The 18,271-nt window shown below is 32.2% G+C and overlaps 1 protein-coding gene and 1 pseudogene across 3 annotated transcripts; both read right to left on the bottom strand.

The window, feature by feature from the left end:
- Window positions 1–2,496: 2,496 nt before the first annotated feature.
- On the bottom strand, window positions 2,497–5,477 carry LOC145638593 (F-box/kelch-repeat protein At3g61590 pseudogene; annotated as a pseudogene). 2 transcript variants are annotated; one of them, XR_014114673.1, is made up of 3 exons: window positions 4,871–5,477; window positions 4,049–4,114; window positions 2,497–3,887 (listed from the first exon to the last, which is right to left on the bottom strand). The product of XR_014114673.1 is annotated as an F-box/kelch-repeat protein At3g61590 pseudogene, transcript variant X2 (transcript). The 2 variants fall into 2 exon arrangements; XR_014114672.1 differs by lacking the exon at window positions 4,049–4,114.
- An 11,386-nt stretch (window positions 5,478–16,863) lies between these two features.
- LOC145638592 (uncharacterized) lies at window positions 16,864–17,920 on the bottom strand. Its single transcript, XM_081689580.1, has one exon. The coding sequence runs from the start codon at window positions 17,853–17,855 to the stop codon at window positions 17,025–17,027; it is 831 nt and encodes a 276-aa protein (XP_081545706.1). The 5' UTR covers window positions 17,856–17,920; the 3' UTR covers window positions 16,864–17,024.
- Window positions 17,921–18,271: the final 351 nt, after the last annotated feature.

The following is an 18,271-nucleotide window of genomic DNA, read 5'->3' as shown; positions in this document are numbered from 1 at the left end:
TTACATGATCCACTTAAATTTAGGCCTTGTTTTGCATCTCTTGAGTCTTGACTGGTTTGGCTAGTTTTTGTTTGCTTCGATTTTTCATATTGGTTATATATGTGTTTGATAAAAGACAAATATATTTTTTGATATCTCAAGTCTCTAACAGTAAAGTTAGGTTAACATACATTGCCTTTTAGCCAAGTAAAAAGTCAATTACAAAACACATACATTGACTATCAGATCATAATAAAAAGCTACAAGTCAAAATTTAATGAAATAGCCAACAAAAAAAATCATTTATCGAACAATGTTTTAAATATAGAAAAATTGTCAAGTTGGACCAATTGTCAAGTTGAGCATGTTCTGATTTAGCCGCTGAACTGAACTGAATTGGGCTGAAGCCGCTGAACTGAACTGAACTGAATTGATGGGAGCTTAACTGAACTGAACAGAATAGAATAGAGGTGAAATGAATTGTTTATGAGAGAAGGAAGTTAGGAGTTGAACTGAACTAGACTGATTAGAATTGAACTAAACCGAACTAATTAAGCTGAAAAGAACATACAAGAATTCAATAATTAAGATTTCCATTTAAAAATTTCTAAATCCGCGAGGACCACAGTTGCATATATAGCAAACCGAGCATGACATAACCAAAGGGTGATAACTATTGATAGTTGCCTAAAAAACCTAGGTAGTATTTATAAAAGACAGACATTCACATGATTAAAAGGACCACAGGGCCTTAATAACAAAAGGCAAAATGTATAGCAGCCTTAGATGATTGTAGGGGAGGCAATATTAACCCTAAATAGCAACTTAACATTGCCAGAAAACACCTCAGCTTGCATATTTGGGACACTACCCTACAATTTAAAGGCCACAACATTAGAACTAGTACTTTTATTGGTTTAATATTTTTAGGATGTTTTAAAAATTATTTTAACAAATAATTAAAAGGAGGGCACATGCCTTAAGGTATAGACATCTCCCAGCTGACATGAATATGTTAATAGAAAGTGGAAAAGAGCAATGGCATGCATTCCCAATCTCCCCACTACTATAGGATGTTTGTGGTCCTAGTCCTAATTACACTAATCAAACATTACCCAAAAAACAATTAATAAAGAAGAAAAAGGTTGTACACTTGTACCATCAACTTTCTACATTCCAACAAAGTGAGGATTCAATTGAAGAAGTATATACTATAGCCATCTATATATTTATTGTTATGAATTTATGTTGATATTAGGTTAGTTTTATAACTTCGTAGGTTAAGATCATTGAAAGGCTAAAGTGGTTGTAGATTGACATTTGTCGTTCTACAATTTCGATACAATAATGTTGTAATTCATACAGCATATTACTTCAATCTGACTTTGATTGTCACGTTGATTGTATAACTAGAACAAGCAATGTTCATATAAGGCTTTGTTTGGTTAAGAGTATTTGAATCAAAATGTGCCGATTTGGCCAATTTAGAGTGTTGACTGCATAAATTTACTATTTCGGTCGTTTGGTTAGGAGTTGGATCAACGAGTTTGTTGTGCTCTAAACAATGGGAAAAATAAAAAATGGAGTATTTTAGGTTAGATGGTTATGAGTTTTAACCAAGTGACAACTTTACATCCATATTACCCTATATACTTGTATGTCATTTCACATGTTCAAATAACAAAATGCTAAAAATTACTAGCTAATTTTACCCGGCATTTTTTACAAACTACTGTAATAAAACCAGCTAATTACCAAACGGGACTAAACCCAAATGGATGAAGTAATAGTAGTATTTGGATAGAATAATTCAGCCAACAACTATGTTGTATGCATAGTTGTATATGAAGTTTATTCAAAGACATAATAATTGATGCTAAGAATTGGAAGTAAAAACTAGATAGGCATGGAGGGCCATTCCATTATATTGACTTTAAAGTCCCTTTCCCCTTCCTAGGAAAGACAAAACCACCAAAAAAATAAAGAAACCTCAATCCCCAAAAACCCATCTCAAGGCAGTTGCACCACCTTTCAAAATCTTGGATTTGGGCCTTCCAAAGATTGCTGAAACTAGCTAAGCATTAGCTTCAAATATCACCACCTTTTTCCCTCAAGACAAACATATTTTCTACCATTATCAGTAAAATCAACTCAAATATTTGCTCACAACCAACCAAAACATAAAAGGACAACCTATATAATCATAATTTTTTGTATACAACAAACATAGTATTTCATACTATATTACTCAAAAAAATAATGTCTTCTTCATTACTGAAAAAAAAAAAAAAAGTAAAAGCTAGGACAATTTTGTCTGCAGCACTGTATAAAAACAACCAATTTGTTGTTATACTTATGGCACAAACACAAAAAGACATAATTAATAAAAGGAAAAAGTGAAAAATTTTACTTTTTTTTTTTTTTTTTTTGAATTTCAATCCCTAGGTGATCAGAACTTGTACTTGAGCTCAGCTGTTGATTGCAAAAGATTTAAAAGTAAACAAATTTTTTTGGGGGGGATGCAGACATTTTTCCAGCTGGTATGTTTTGTTATGCACTGTTCTGAAAGATAGATGTTATCATAACCAAATGACAAATGAAAAACAGGTTTTTTTTTGGTGGGGTTGAGAGATACTAGTAGTAGTAAAAGCAAATAACTAAAGTTCCCCAACATTAAGGAGAAACTTCAAGCCTAGGTTCAAAGCAAAAACCATTGAAAAGCTGAAGAGGGAACCTCTTTGTAACAGGACATTTCTGTGACCATTTCCATTGCCTTAGGTTCATGTCAAACAAAAGCAAGGCTGGTGCACCAAAGCTCTGGATGTATATCAGATCATCAGTTCCGCTACTAGCGAATACATCATCGAACTCTCCAAAACCTTGAAAGTACTTGTGTGGCATCCGAGCTACATCTTGCCATTCGTTTCCGTTTAAGACCCAAATCCCTATCCCTTTGATTATGTCAGAACGATCCTGTTTCCCGATCCCTCCTACCATCACCAACTTCTCCTTGAGGTTCATCAATCGACCACACGTTAAAGGGCAAGGGGCTGGGATAAAATTCCTCATCAACAAGCCACGGGGTGAGCGGCTTGAGAGATTGTACTTGATCAAGCCATGGCGTTTATCAGGCATTCCACCACCAGTAGAGTAGAGCAAAAAGTAGAGAACACCGTCACAAATCACACACTCATCACCAGCTCTCCACCCGTTTAAAACTTCCGTGAGTGGAGACACCCACATCATTGTTTCAGAGCTATAGATATGAATGGAGAGATCCCATTGGTAGAAGTTGTCTGGTACTTGTTTCGATTTCACAATCGAGACATTGTAGTTGTGAGATGTCCTATCAACAGATATTGTGAGGGCAGTATAATCAGAGAATTTAATGCCTGGAGGCTCCATGAGCCTCTTGCTGCATTTGGTGATGGGGTTGTAAACATGGAGCTCACTTCTGCTATCATTGTTCATGAAGCAAACAAGACCGAAAGAGGAAGCAACGAACCAATTAGAGGTAACAAAGTAAGGCAGGTCAATGCCATACCACTTCTTAAGGCCAGGATCATAGGAATACCCAAAAGATTCATCAGTGCTGATAAACATGAAATACCAGGGTTTATGTGATAGAACATGGACAGAAAAATTCCACAAAAAACGTTTCGAAGTCACTATATCGTTCCATCTCTTGCAAACACAACCAGCTCTAAAAATGCTGGCAACAGGTAGATAGGCCAGAATCCTCTCCAACAAGTCATCTGGAAGAATCGAGTCTACAGACACTATGTCTTTGTTTACCTCATCATCAACCTCCGAAAAGGAATCGAATTTGACAGGGTTTAACACAGAACCATAGTGATAATGGCTAACCCATGTATCCCTTCCATCCATAGTTTTGGGATAAAATTGCCCTGCACAGAAAACAGTCTCACATTGATTTCATTTCACCTACAAACAGAAAACATTCCAGCAACCACAAACTCATAGCACCAACAATATTAAATTTTGAACAGGATTAACCTAAATACATAAGGAAAATTAAACCACAAAAATACTAAACACTGCAAATTACATGAACTTCAAAAGCTCTGCAAAGCTGCAACAGCTCTCAAGACAACTCCACCATAATCTTGAAATCCTTAAACAAATGTAACAAAAACGAAATCAAAATCAATGATTCCGGTCGAGTTTTCGGGTTTTTTAGCAACCACAATGCTCAAATAAGCAACCAACAGCAGCAACAACTATGACAACTAACATTAAATCACTAAAGTGCCAAGGAATCCTCTTTGCAGCATACAAGTATATAGCATTTACAATAATAATTAACAAATGCATATAATTATTTAGTGAGATTAATAATCAGGCAAAACTTAGAATTTAAATTTTCCAAATATGAAGATTGAAGATTGTACAAACAAAATCAACAAAAATAATAAAAGCTAATCTCAGCTTAAACAAACCCAAATACCCAAAATACATCAGGTGGACATATTCAAATCTTCAATAATCCCACATTAAACTGAAAACCACATGTAATTTCTTGAAAAAGCTGCAAACTTTTAAACATTGAAACCAAAAATTGAACCTCCACAAAATGATAGTTGAATAATAACAATAAAATGTTAGGTATAACTAACAAATAATTAGAGTATAAAGCTAACAGCAACAATTTATACAAATAACAAATCACCAGAAATTTCAATGAAACAACTGTTTAACATGTTTAATCAAGCCAAAAGATACGATTCAACAACATTATTATGAACAAAAATAAAATAAAAAATAAAAAATCAATACCACCCAGAAATCGGAAAATAATGAAGAACAGTAACAAACAAATCCCATAATAATAAAATGAAATGGCATTTAAATTACAAGAAAAAGACAATACCTTGATGGGAAAATAGAGATATTTTTTAAAATTTTTGAATTTATAATTTATTTTCCCGAAGCTCAAGAACACAGACAAGAATTCTTATGTAATGGGTACACCAAGATTTACCAGAAATTTCCAGATTTAACAGAGGAAACAAGCAAATGGGGGTTATTTAGGAAGAAAATGTAGGAAATTTAAAAGAAATTGAAAAGGTTAAAAGTGAAAAATTAGCAGGAAAAATAAAATAGTTGTAAAATAAAACAAAGACGAAAACTTGTCTCTGTTAAAAGAAGGATGAAGAAGAGAGAAAATTCTGGCGTTTTATGATTTGAGAAATTTGGTTAATTTTTATAGGTTGAAAGAATTGAGTTGAGTTGAACAAAAAAAACGAGAGGCGTAATATAGAATGCAACGGGAAAGGCGGTTTTGGTGCTCACACACCAAAAACAACACCCAACCAAATGAAATTTGAGGAGAGAGAAAATTGCAAGGAAAGGGTGGTGTTGTGTGTTTGTGTTGTATTTCAAGTTACAAGTTGTAACTCTAGATATGTGAGCTTTTTATGCTTTTTTTTTTAATTGGGAGAGAACCAATTGTATCCACTTTTTGTCCATTTATCTTAATTTTGTAAAACTATACTCCTATTAAATAAAAAATAAATAAATAAAATGCTTGTAAAAAAAAAAATTATGTAGTCTTTCTTATATATCGTACTTCGTTATATTGAACGATTTCCATAAAAATTGTTGAATTGTAAATTAATTCCCTATTTGCGTCGGTTTAAAAACTTATTCCCATAATATTGTCCATGTAGGATTGGAAAAAGGTTTGGTGTTTTTTTTTTTTTTTTTTTTTTTTTTAATTTTTTTTACTAAGAACCGCTAACGGTGATAGCGGTTCTATACTTGTTATAAAACCGCTAACGTCATTAGCGGTTCTTATATTAAGTTTTAACTTGTGAAGTTTTCTTATACAACAACCAAATACAAGAACCACTAACGACATTAGCGGTTTTATAAGTATAGAACCGCTATCACCGTTAGCGGTTCTTTGCAAAAAAAAAAAAAAAAAAAAACTACCAAACTTACGTGGACAATATTGTGGGAATAAGTTTTTAGACCAACGCAAATAGAGAATTAATTTACAATTCAACAATTTTTAGGGAAATCTTCCCGTTATATTTCGATTTTTATTTTTATTTTTAGTGTAGTCTAGTTTAAGTATCAACGTTTAAGGCAATTTTGTTAAGATATGCTAATTTGAATTGGGATTAGATAATACTTTATGGTAAGCTATATCAATCCTTTTCTTTTATATCTAAATTTAAAAGTTAATTGATGAGCTAATTTGTGTATAAAAAAAAAGTGCAATCCTTGATTTGACTAATTTTGAAATAGGATGGCTAATAATTTGATTTGTAAGTTTTTCTATTGAATTTTTTTAACGTATTGAATCTATCTATTTTTTGTATATATGGTACTAATAGGATAGACACAAGGGACACTTGTTAAAATTATAATTTATCCATTCTTTTTTGTTGGTTATGCTTTTGACCATTTTTCTTTCATGAAATATGCCAAAGAAAACCAACAATAGGCACAGAAGAAGTATGTTGTAAAGAAAATACTACCTCCGATTTTTTTAATTGCAACTTTGAAATATTTTATATCTCATAAATAATGCCTCAAAGTTACAACTAATAAAATCGAATGTAGTATTACTTTTACTTTTATATTTATAATTTGCCTAGGTTTTCAACAAAATATTATTCGGATTTTAATTTGTTAAGAAAATTTTGTTCCTTGTTTTTGCAAGAAAAGGCAATATCTCATGTATTTTAAGCAATATTCCAAGCTTGACCTTAGGACAAAGATTAAATTCAAACACTCAATGAAACCAAAACTATACATATATTTCCATCAACCAAAAACTTGCAACTATTGTTCGACAGATAAGGTATATAAGCCGCCCTTTCCACTCTTCTACTTTACAATAGTAAAACGATTTTTTATTATTGTGAAGCAATATCAACTATTGAGCATTCGAGAATAGGTCCATTAGTCTATAGGATGACTAATATAGTAAATATACTAATCCAATCAAAGTCTACTCACGGGAAGCTCATTAAATCATTAAAATAATACGAAGTATTTAAGAAATTAACTGATATAAAAATCTAATTGTGTAACCCTAAGGTCATTCATGTAATTGTACAACATTACTCTATATTAATTATTATGTATATGAGTGTCAGGACTCCCTACTTGGGTGAGCCCTCCTTTTATTATTCACATGGTATTGAGCTTATAATTTAATCTCTAATCCTAGGTTTTTCCCTAATTGATGAGTGAGACATAATCCTTTCATTATTCACAAAATCATAGTCATAACTATTCAACTTTTTTTTCTTTTTTCCTGAACTTAAATATATATACAGAGTAGTAAATTAATCTTTTATTTAAATGTATGTATCTTAACTTATTAAGACATACAATAGTTGTGATTGTACTTATTAGAACTTATGTTTAGAAAAATCATATAAAATAAGTTACTCCTACATAATAAAATATTGAGTAAGGGCATGTTCTCATTGACTAAACTCAGCTGAACTGAATTGAAATGAACTGAACTGAACTGAAATGAATATTTTATAAGAGAAGGAAATTAGGGGCTAAACTGAACTGAACTGAACTTCAACGTAAGAGAACATGCCCTAACTCATACGTAGCACACCTTTAGTGTAATTGGTACACTAAAACTATTTGTACTTTGTACACCTCAAGAGTTTATATGATTGGGCACTTTAGAAAAAGAGAAAAAAAAAAAAAATCAATACCTTACGTGGAGTGTAATCAAGTCTTTAGGAGTATTTTAGTTGTCACTATTATGCTATCCATCTCTATTTTGTTCGATCCTTTTCTCACATTCTCGTACGTAGTCATGAATAATTGAGTAAACACACCATTAATTTTATATTTAGGGTAAACATTTAATTATTTCGTAACCATTCACCAAACGTCCAAACCTCTAGCTCCTTCCACATGGGGAAACCTCCTCTTACTTCTGCTCGAATAAGAAATTTGGAAAGTGAAAGCTAAGGCCAATACTAATTTTGCCGTTTACAAGTAACTTTGTGTAAGACGGGCTTGAATTGTATCCATCAAGAAAAGTTACCCATTTTAAGTTTAATAAATTCCGTTTAATTAAAAACCAATTTATATGGTTACAGGATGAGAGAGAGCTTTCTCAACCTTATATTACAATTTAGTCGATAGTCTGTTCACTTCAGCTTAATTTCAAATTCATTTTAGCTCCAATCAGTTCAGTTCAGTTTAGTTCAGCTCCTAAATCCTAATTTGTATTTCTAGCTCATAAAATATTCATTTCAGTTTAATTCAGTTCAGCTCGGTTCAGTAAATATGAACAGACCCTTATTCAGTATGGACAACACACAATATGAAACATGACATTTTAGAGATGATTAGCTATCTATCAATTAAAATGTAGATTTTAAAATGCATAGAGTTAAAATGTTTTGGTTATATATACTTATACATACATTGATATATACCAGAAAAAATGACCTAATAAGTGATAAATGCCAATAAATTAGGCTCCTCCGAATTACGAAAGATTGTCCTAATTCTAACAAAGTGACGTTAAGGAAAATATAATTTATTAGACAGCTAATGAAAACTCTAACCTTACTTTAAGAGCATAAACGTTACACGTCGCAACATGCTTTATAATTTTTCTTCTTTAATTTAATTTTTACTCTTTGGCCTTTTCCTTTTTCTTTGTAAGAACATGATATAAGGAGGTGTCAATGTAAAGCGAAATAGGGTAGGAATAGAACATATGCGATTAGCATATGCTAAAATAAACACTACGTAATTCATAACCAAACAATTATATATTCTTTTTGAAACAATTTTTTTTACTAAAAGACTATTGACAAAACCAAATTTGGATGGATGTGGTAATGTGGAATCTTCTAATTTAAAACAAAATAATTAAATTTAATTGAAATACCCGATAATTTTAGGGCTTCAAATGACCTATTACTCGTAATAACATCGAGTGAGTATTTCTGTAATAAGTTTCTATTTTGAACTTTAAACTCTAGTTTTTCTTAGGAACGAACATTTATTTATTTTCCTAGATTATGGATGTATGCATGAATTTTTCTTTATTGTTTTTTATTTATAATTATTTTTCTCGCATCTCATAAAATCTTAACAAAAATTGTTATTACTAATTACTTACTAGGGAGTTTTGACATAACACTACAACAAAATAAAGTAAAAGTAACAATGCAAAACCATTGTCTAATATAAAAAAAGTGTTGCCTTGTAGCTAAGACAACACATATGAGGCGTAATTTATGCCCCCGTTCACCCGTTGTCTATTCATAAGGCAACACATTTTTATTCAAAGGCAACAATTTTGAAAGCTTAGGTAAAATGATACATAAGGCAACACTTTAACAAAGACAACAAATGAAAAATGTTGTCATCTAAGAAGATAATTCAAAAATGTTGTCACTCCCAAACATTTAGTAGTTGGTAGGACTCGAACTTGTGACCTCAAAGTCACAAGGTGAGTTCCCCACCAACTCTACCAAACTTGCTCATGTATATATATATCTATAGCAACATTTATATTAAAATGACAAAAAATATATATATATATATATATATATATATATATATATATATATATATATATATATATATATATTGTCATTTTAATATAAATGTTGCTATAGATGGCAACATAGATATTAATGTTACATTTTTCAAACAATAGTTTTGTTATTGTTTTCTTTTCATGCAACAATTATTATATTTGTTGTCTTAGACAAGAAAAAGGTAACACTTTAAGCGACTGTTGCCTTATATAGTATAGAACAACACTTTTTTTTTTCTGTTACTTTAGTTCAAGGTAACAAATAAGTATTGTTGCGTTAGATTATTATGAGTAACATTTCTGTAAGTGTTGCAATCTTAAATGTTGCCTATTCTTATTTTTTTTTTGTAGTGTAAGTAATCCGTAATATATAAGGTTTCTACGAAGTAATAATTTTCGGAGGGACCCAAGGGGTTAAACTAGGGTTACTACTTTAGAAAGAAAGAGGGAAAAGTAATAGCTCTAGCTAGCTTAGTTAGGAAAATGGGGTAAAACTATTCAAGTTGTGCCAAATCGTCAATTAAAGAAGTTTCTAATTTCCTACTCCTAGAGAAAGCTCGAAAGTACTACATCCTTAAATACTGTTCTCATCTACCAAATGAGTGAATGATCACTAATTAAAGTATTTAATCATGACTTTAAAATGTTGAATCATGATAAAAAATTATAATCCTCATTTAAAATGTTGTTCCTTGGAAAACTCCTGCTTGTGAATTCACAATTACTATTTGGAAGTTTGTGTACACTTTTTTTTTTGGGTATCTTTTCTTATATTTGCTAAAAAAAATGACTTTTTTTTACTGAAGCTTATATATTGGATAAATAAGTAAAGGAGAAAAACCTTAATTACAAAAGTTCTCAATACAAATTGAAGTATAAATATATCTCAGAAAACTACTCCGTATTAAATTTTAGATTTGGCAAATTCTTAAATCAAGTCAATTTCTTATTCAAAAAAAATAAAATAAAAAAAAAATAAATCAAGTCTATCTCTTGATTCTTACTAGAGATAAAATTCAATTGTTACATTTATTTTTGAACCCAATGTCTTAATTATATTAAAATTTTTCTGTAGGAAAAGGGTTCCACAAACTTGATTAGTGTCCAATAATTGAAATGTGTGGTTGGGTTTCTTAAATTAAAACGTGTTAATCAACTTAACAATGTGATTTATGTGAACATGAAATTAATTTCATTATTATTCTAACTAAATTATTTTGCAGTAAATTTTTCTAGGGTTTGATAGTACTTAATTGCTTAGTTCATTCATACATATACCAAAAATTCATTGTTATTGTACATGATGCCTACAAGGCTACAAGTAATGGAGTATAATACGAGTATACGACCATGCTCGCTAAACTACGTACATGCACCCGTATATTGGCAAACGTGTGTGTATATATAAGAGTAGCAACGAGTATATATTTGTGGACATGAACTTAAGGTCATATATTACAAAATACAAATCCACCATGAGTCCATGACCCATGCATAACTCAATTACTCAACTCGATCAATCAAGAGAAAGGGTAAATAAATCCACACACCAAACATCGAATACATAATTAATACTTTAAAAAAAAAAAAAAAAAATTACCGCCACAAGCAATAACCTTAACTTGTCACATATTAAACAACTCATCAAGTAACAACATAGAGATGACAATACTAAAACACTCAATCCATCAAATAGTTAAGTTTAGAAATGTCTACTCTTAAAGTAGCAAAAAACAGATTTCACTTTGCAATGAGCAATTACTTTTGACAAAGAAAACCAAATTAGATACTGACCTCACTTTTCACCTAATTAAAGACGTACTATCACCATTGATGAGCTAGCTAGTATTCTATACTACTAACCACCATTTATGCCTTTCTTCACTTTTTCAACAAGGCTATACTGTCACACATTAATTTAATTTATTGCACATCAAATTATTTCTACTTAATAATTATATATGTATTTAATATAGTCTTGAATATAATATACTCCATTTAAAAATTTGTAAAGTATTATTATCATGCATGGTTGTCATTCTTTCTCCTAATTCAACTACTTGTGCTAAGCCAAAAAGTTTTGGATACGTAGTCTTATATACAAGTAGTAAAGACGCGCCGACCCTTCACGATTAATTTGTGCCTTTTTTTATTTTTTATTTTAATTATTTGAATTTGGACGTAAACTAAGGTAATGTGAGATTTGTCCAATTTGAGAGATCATCGTCACTTTCATCAATCTATGATAGTGATGGGATTGCATATTGCTTGGCTTAGGTCGTTGTTTAATTATTCATGTACAACATTGCCATTATATTGGAAAAGAATTTATACTAGCATAATATTGTGTGTTGCTCATTCATGGTCGATAGATTTGTCGCTGATGTATTAGACTATTATAATATATAGACCTTGTTACTTTGTTATTTACCAAATAGTTTCGATATGATGTATGCATTTAGTCATTTACCCACTATTCATCAATTAACATGTGAGATAATCTCGCTCTATTCATTAAAGATGTGTTATTTACAGTGGATGAACTAGAACATTTTCATGCATCTCATAAATTGTGCTAATTAATAAATTGAAGTCTTCGGGTTTGAGATCGTTAACTCCAACTCACTTGGTACTTTCGAATTACTTTGCAAAACTATCAAAAAACTAAAATTAACCTACTTTTCTCAGTGAAATCTTATTAGTTCGCCATAAAATGATTGCATTTCAATTCATGAAGTAGTGGATGACAATGAAACTAGGTTATATCAAGATTAACCCTACTCTAAATACAAATTTCCATGGTCTTGGACAAAAAGAAAAAAATGGTTAAGGAGAAAGAAATTATGCATGCATTGATGCATGCCTTAATATAAAAGTAAAAAAAAGGTTCCAATGCTTAGTATAGAGGGCAAGCATATACTTTGTACGAAGATTTTTATATTCTACAAATTTTTTATTTTATTTTTTAAAATATATATATATTATAAAAAAAAAAAGGAAGAAAAAGAGGGGGGAAATGCACTAGCTTATTGGTGGATGCACGTTTAAGCGTGGGCCTTTAGAAAAGCACCACATGCAAAGTTGTAGTGTTTAGAGTACTAAAAACTAAAAAGGTTTTGCACTTATTTGTTTGTTGAGAAAAATTTAGAAACATTAAAAATAAAAATGAATTGGTGATGTTGGGTCACTTTGAGTTGTAGGCAAAATCAGGGGTATTGACCTACTTCCATATCTTAGATGATGCTTTTTCTTTGTAGCCAATTACAAAGTGGTCTTCGATCTTGATCATTAGAGCTTTCCATGCTGCCACCAGTTATTATTAATTTTTTGATTCTAAATGTTAGGTTTTGTTGTTTAGGGTCATGTTGAGTAATTTAAATAAATAAATAACTTTTGGTAATTTACCACACCCGTATGGTTTTATCCTTTTGAGTAGGACATAAAGATTGAACTAACCGGAGTAACTATAGAGTAGTTTAAACTTTAAAGTGTATTCTATTTTTGATCTTAATGTACGTTCTAAATCTTATGTTCTCTTATACTTCGTATATTCAAACCCTAATCAATCTTGGTATGTATTCTTGTACTAGATTTAATTAATAATTGAACCATCTAGCTTGGCCGGCCATGTTCAATCTCTTAAGCTAAGCTAGTTTCTCACCATTGTCTTTGAGAGTAGTTCTTTGTTGCACGTAATCTTCAAGTTGGATCAATACAAATTATACAGTGCTTAATACTGCTTACTACCTAATCAAAATCACACGTTCCATTAACATAATGCAAATAGTTTATTTGCTATTGTCTATGTTATCAAAATTTTATTTTATTTTTTTAAAAAAAAGAAAGAAGCAATATTAGGTTAACAAAATATAAAAATATTTTTTCAAGAACTACCAATTAAAGTGCGTGTTTTGAAAACAACTACCTATTAATTTTTTTTTTTAAAAGAACTACCACAAAGTTGTAAAATGTTTAAGTAGTACTACCACTCTGATAATTCCAAGTAGAATATTTGGCATGTAGGTTCCACTTTAATTTTTACATTTACCTTATAAAATCATCATCTAAATTGACTAAATTACTCTTCATAAAGGTAAAAAGTGATAAAAAAATGAGACTCAAATATAAGAGATTCTAGTCAAAATTGTTAGAGTGATAGTGCTACTTAAACTTTTTACAACTTTATGGTAGTTCTTTTAAAAAACTTTTTTAATAGGTAGTTGTTTTCAAAACACGTGATTTAATTGGTAGTTATTGACAAAATTTCCTATAAAAATGGTGGGTAGTACAAAAGATAGAAATGGGTAATGCTACTGTCGTAAAGATTGAGTGTACTTGCATTCAATTAAAAACCAACTATAATATCGAGAATGCACCTTTTATCATTTTTTGTTGCACTTGAATGATCCTTCTTTTTATACCCTTTAAGTTGATTTTGGATGTTGACACTTCGAAATTTTGTTGGTGGGTCTATTTTTATTATTCGTAAAATAGTAAACATACTGGTAAATTATACATTATGACTGTACTCCCAGCTTAATTGCCATGCAATTTGGCTCATCCACTTTCTATGATCTGAAAGATCTTCAATGTCACCCACTAATGATAGATATAAATTCAACTAATGGAAAATTAAACTCTGTACTTCGTGTTACTTATATGACCTTAACTTTATTATTTATTTATTACTCTGTATTATATAAGAGTATAACACTGATAAAAATATAAGTAACCTATGAACTATTATCCAATTATATAGAAAAATTAGAGAAGACAGATAACTAATACGGAGTATACAAGTCTGACAAGTTCATATATTTTTACTTATATAATACGAAGTTACATAATAAATTTTAAAGAAATGCTAATTCTTATGAAGAGATTTCCAAGAGTAAGTACAGCAAATCAAATTACACATTTTGATGATCGACTTATAGCTACTTAAAACAATGATTTCTGATAGAGTATAAAACATATTCTTGGGCCTCAACCATCAGCTTAAGCTTTTGGTTGAGATGGTCCTTTAACATGGTATCAGAGCCAACGTGATATAAAGGTCACGGGTTCGAATCTCATCCACCCCCCACTTTCAAGTGGAATATTAAGCGCTGGGTACGAGGAGGGCCCATGCTGCATCCACACTTCTAGCCCAAACGGGCTCTCGTGTGAGGGGGCGTGATAGAGTATAAAACATATTCCTGGGCCTCAACCATCAGCTTAAGCTTTTGGTGGTTGAGATGGTCCTTTAACAATTTCAATGACAAAATTATTGTAAGACATATCTGAATTGCAATTTGCAAGAACATATTTTTCCTCCAATTCAATTTAACGTAGCCAACAAATCCCCAATAATCAAAACACAATCAATCAATCCCCGTCCATTTATGAAGTCAGAAGGTTGATTTATTGAGTTTACAGTACGTACATGACATATTTATAAATTTTGTATAGATAGGGTAAACTCCTAGCTTTACCTATCAAGTATAAATTCATGTTTATGATAATTTATGTATCTTTGCATTTAAAGTGAACATACTTCACTTCTTATGTAAATAACTGAGATTTTGATGTAGACTTTTAAAGACATTAATAACTACTTTCATTATGTAAGGTAAATTGGTAAGAGTAATGTACATAATGTATGAATGCATTGCACTCGTACCAAACAATATCATTATTCATTACTATGGCTTTTAATTTCATTTCAGAGACGTTTTTTCACGTAGTATAAGAACTCTGATCTTCATTCGAAAGAATAAAAACATGGCCAAGTTATGTGAAGATGATTTGCCTTATTGCTGTAAATTCATGTGAAGCAGTGAATGGAAGTTGTACATTCTGACTGAAATTGCAAGTTGATCGATGAAAACTAGCTTAATAAACCTATCTTGTACTGCTAAAGCCTTTTTTTTTTTTTTTTTTATTGTATGTCTATATGTAAGTTGTTTTTCACATTAGAGACAACCACATAATAGAGTACTCTTAAAAAAAATACTCCGTAGTGAAGTTAATCCTACCATCACGACGTGGAACCTCTTGAAGTGCGTATGATACATAGATATTTCAAAAAATCGAAATTTAAGTATATGGAGTAATGTTACCTCACAAAATTCTGCAGTTGTAAATTGTATAGACTATAGAAGTATAGAGTAGAAAAAGATTAAATTTTAAATTTGCAAATAAATGTAAACCCAGATCAATTCACTAGTTACAATCCCACAGAAAGATCTGAAATTGTGTGTAGAAAGATAAGTACTTGTAATTTGGAGGCAAAAAAGGCTATGAACGGGAGTAGATCCTAAGAATTACTGTACTGATTTTTATGATGTCATGCATGTATATTGTATAGCAGATGAGCCATGCCAGCCAATCCAGGCTGTGCTAGCTGTTTCTAAGACTAACCATGACACTGTTTGAGCTGAGGCTACTAAACAGCTTAACAGCTATGCTCACCTTTTTAGCTTGTTCACTTGTTGAGGTTAAGCCACTACTACTGTCATATTGTCAGAAAAGAGTGCAGTACATAGCTCAGTCTCAGTTTAAGAGTTTGGCTCCTAAACCCTTTTCTTGTTTAGGGCCTTCATTTTTGGATTGGGCTATTTCAAGTTTCAACTCTTTACATCTACTGCTATGTGCCAACAACAGGCTTAAGACCATCAGACATCAACCTTATAACATGGTAGTATGGTACTCAATTGACTAGGCTTGGCTAGTGCACTGATGTAGCAGCAATCAATTCAATGTCTGGTGGTTTGCGTGACTGTGGTGGCCTGCCTGGGCTAGTGAGCCTGATGGTCGAGGCCTCGAGTGAGCCTGATGGTCGAGGCCTCGAGACCAAAATGGTGTAGAGGGAAACATTGGAGGATGGGAGCCCAAGGGTGAGGAAAATAGGTTCAAGGTAGAGGATAGGACTAAATCATGAATTACGGGCCTTTATGGCCAATTGGTCATGGCCATGCCAGAAATACTCCACATTAGTTTAATGTACCTCCATATTGAAAATTGAAATAGCACTATCAAGCAAAAAACAACAACAAAGCCTTAGTCTCAAAATGATTTAGGGTCGACTAATATGAATCCTTACATTCTTACAAGACATCGTACTATATAAATAGCACTATCAAGCATGACTTAAAATTTTTTAGGAACATTTGACTAATTCAAGGAGCAATTCAATTGAACAAGCAACAAATATATTTAGTACATTAGCTTGAGATATATCACCATCTCAAAAGATTAGAAGCACATAGTTATATACATACATGATACATCTATCCAATGGCTATGAAATCTGTTTAAGCTAAAGAAGTACCAACAAGTGAAGAGACTACTTTTATTAATAACAACATAAAATTTCAATTTTGGGACTCTAATTAAAAAGATTAAGCAACTTAATATCCTATTTGAGCAGTAATTCATCAAGGATAGATATACCACCATAACCCTCTGATTCAATCTCATCCGTCCATCATCATCATCATCATCTACCGGTTTCGAGATCCAACGCATCGAAAGCCTCGATATCTTGATCAGTAGGACTGAAATGTATCTTCTTCTGAAACCCTAAACCACACAGGATCATACCACCTTCTCCCTTACTTTTTCCCGCCATTTCTCTCCTCCCATTCAACTCCTTCAACACATTCGAAGTTGAAGCCGAAGATGAGTTCGACGCAGTCGACTCACTCTCATCGGAGTAATCAACCGAGTCACCGCCGCATGACTCGCTGCCGGAACTGAAATCGGAAACGCCACGACGGTGATGATTTCTCCGGCGACGATGATGAGTTTCCCCCATGAAATCACGGTAACCAATCGCCGATTTTCCGGCGAGTGAAAACCCTAACTCCGACGACGCATCAATCACCATTGCTCCAACGTTGAGAATCCCATGGAACCTTCCAGAAGAACGTCGGATTTGGACGGCGACGAAAGAAGGAACACCGACGGAATGAAGAGAGAGACAATTACTGACGAGAAACCTAACGGAGCCGAGAAGCGCGTCTTTGAGAACACCGACGGCGAAGATATCGACGGTGAAGGAGGAAGTATCGGAGAAGAGAAATTCATCGGAAACCCTAAAAATGAACTTGTCATTCCAAGAAGGGTTTTCGCCGCCGATACGATCGACGCGAGAACGGAGTTTGCGAGAGGGGTCAATATATGCGACGGCGTAAGTCTGAAGGCGTCGGAGATTGGTGGAAGGGGGTTTGAGATTTTGGGCGGAGATCAGGTTGATCTCAAGAAGATGGGTAGTTTGATGATGGGATGGTGTTGGTGTAAGTGGTGGAAGAGATGCAGGGGAATTCATTTCTTTCAAGAAAGTTCTTGAAATTCAAGGTTTTGATGGGTTTTATGGGAGCTGATGAAGGTGGTTGAGGTGGTGGTGGTGGTGATAGAGGCGGCGGCGGGGAGGAGAGAGAGGAAATGGCCGCGCAGGAGTGTGGTGAATTCCGAGAAGAGTGGATAATGAGAGTGATGGTGTATATATACGGTCTGATTTTTTATTTTGTTTTTTGTCTTTTTCATTTTATTTTTATTTATTTATTTATTTATTTTTTGTAGAATTTGACAGTTGTCATACAATGGCATGGCACAGCTGGGTTTTTCTACCGTGTTGGAAAAAAAAAAAAAACACCATAAGCAAAATTAATTTATACGGATTACTGTTCAAAAAAATACTATGGAGTATATATAAACTGTATTGTACCCTTGCTATGTACTGGA

Source organism: Chenopodium album, chromosome 7 (genome assembly GCF_948465745.1).
Source record: "Chenopodium album chromosome 7, dcCheAlbu1.1, whole genome shotgun sequence".
NCBI classification, from domain to species: Eukaryota; Viridiplantae; Streptophyta; class Magnoliopsida; order Caryophyllales; family Amaranthaceae; genus Chenopodium; species Chenopodium album.
This window is presented reverse-complemented; position numbering and strand designations above follow the sequence as displayed.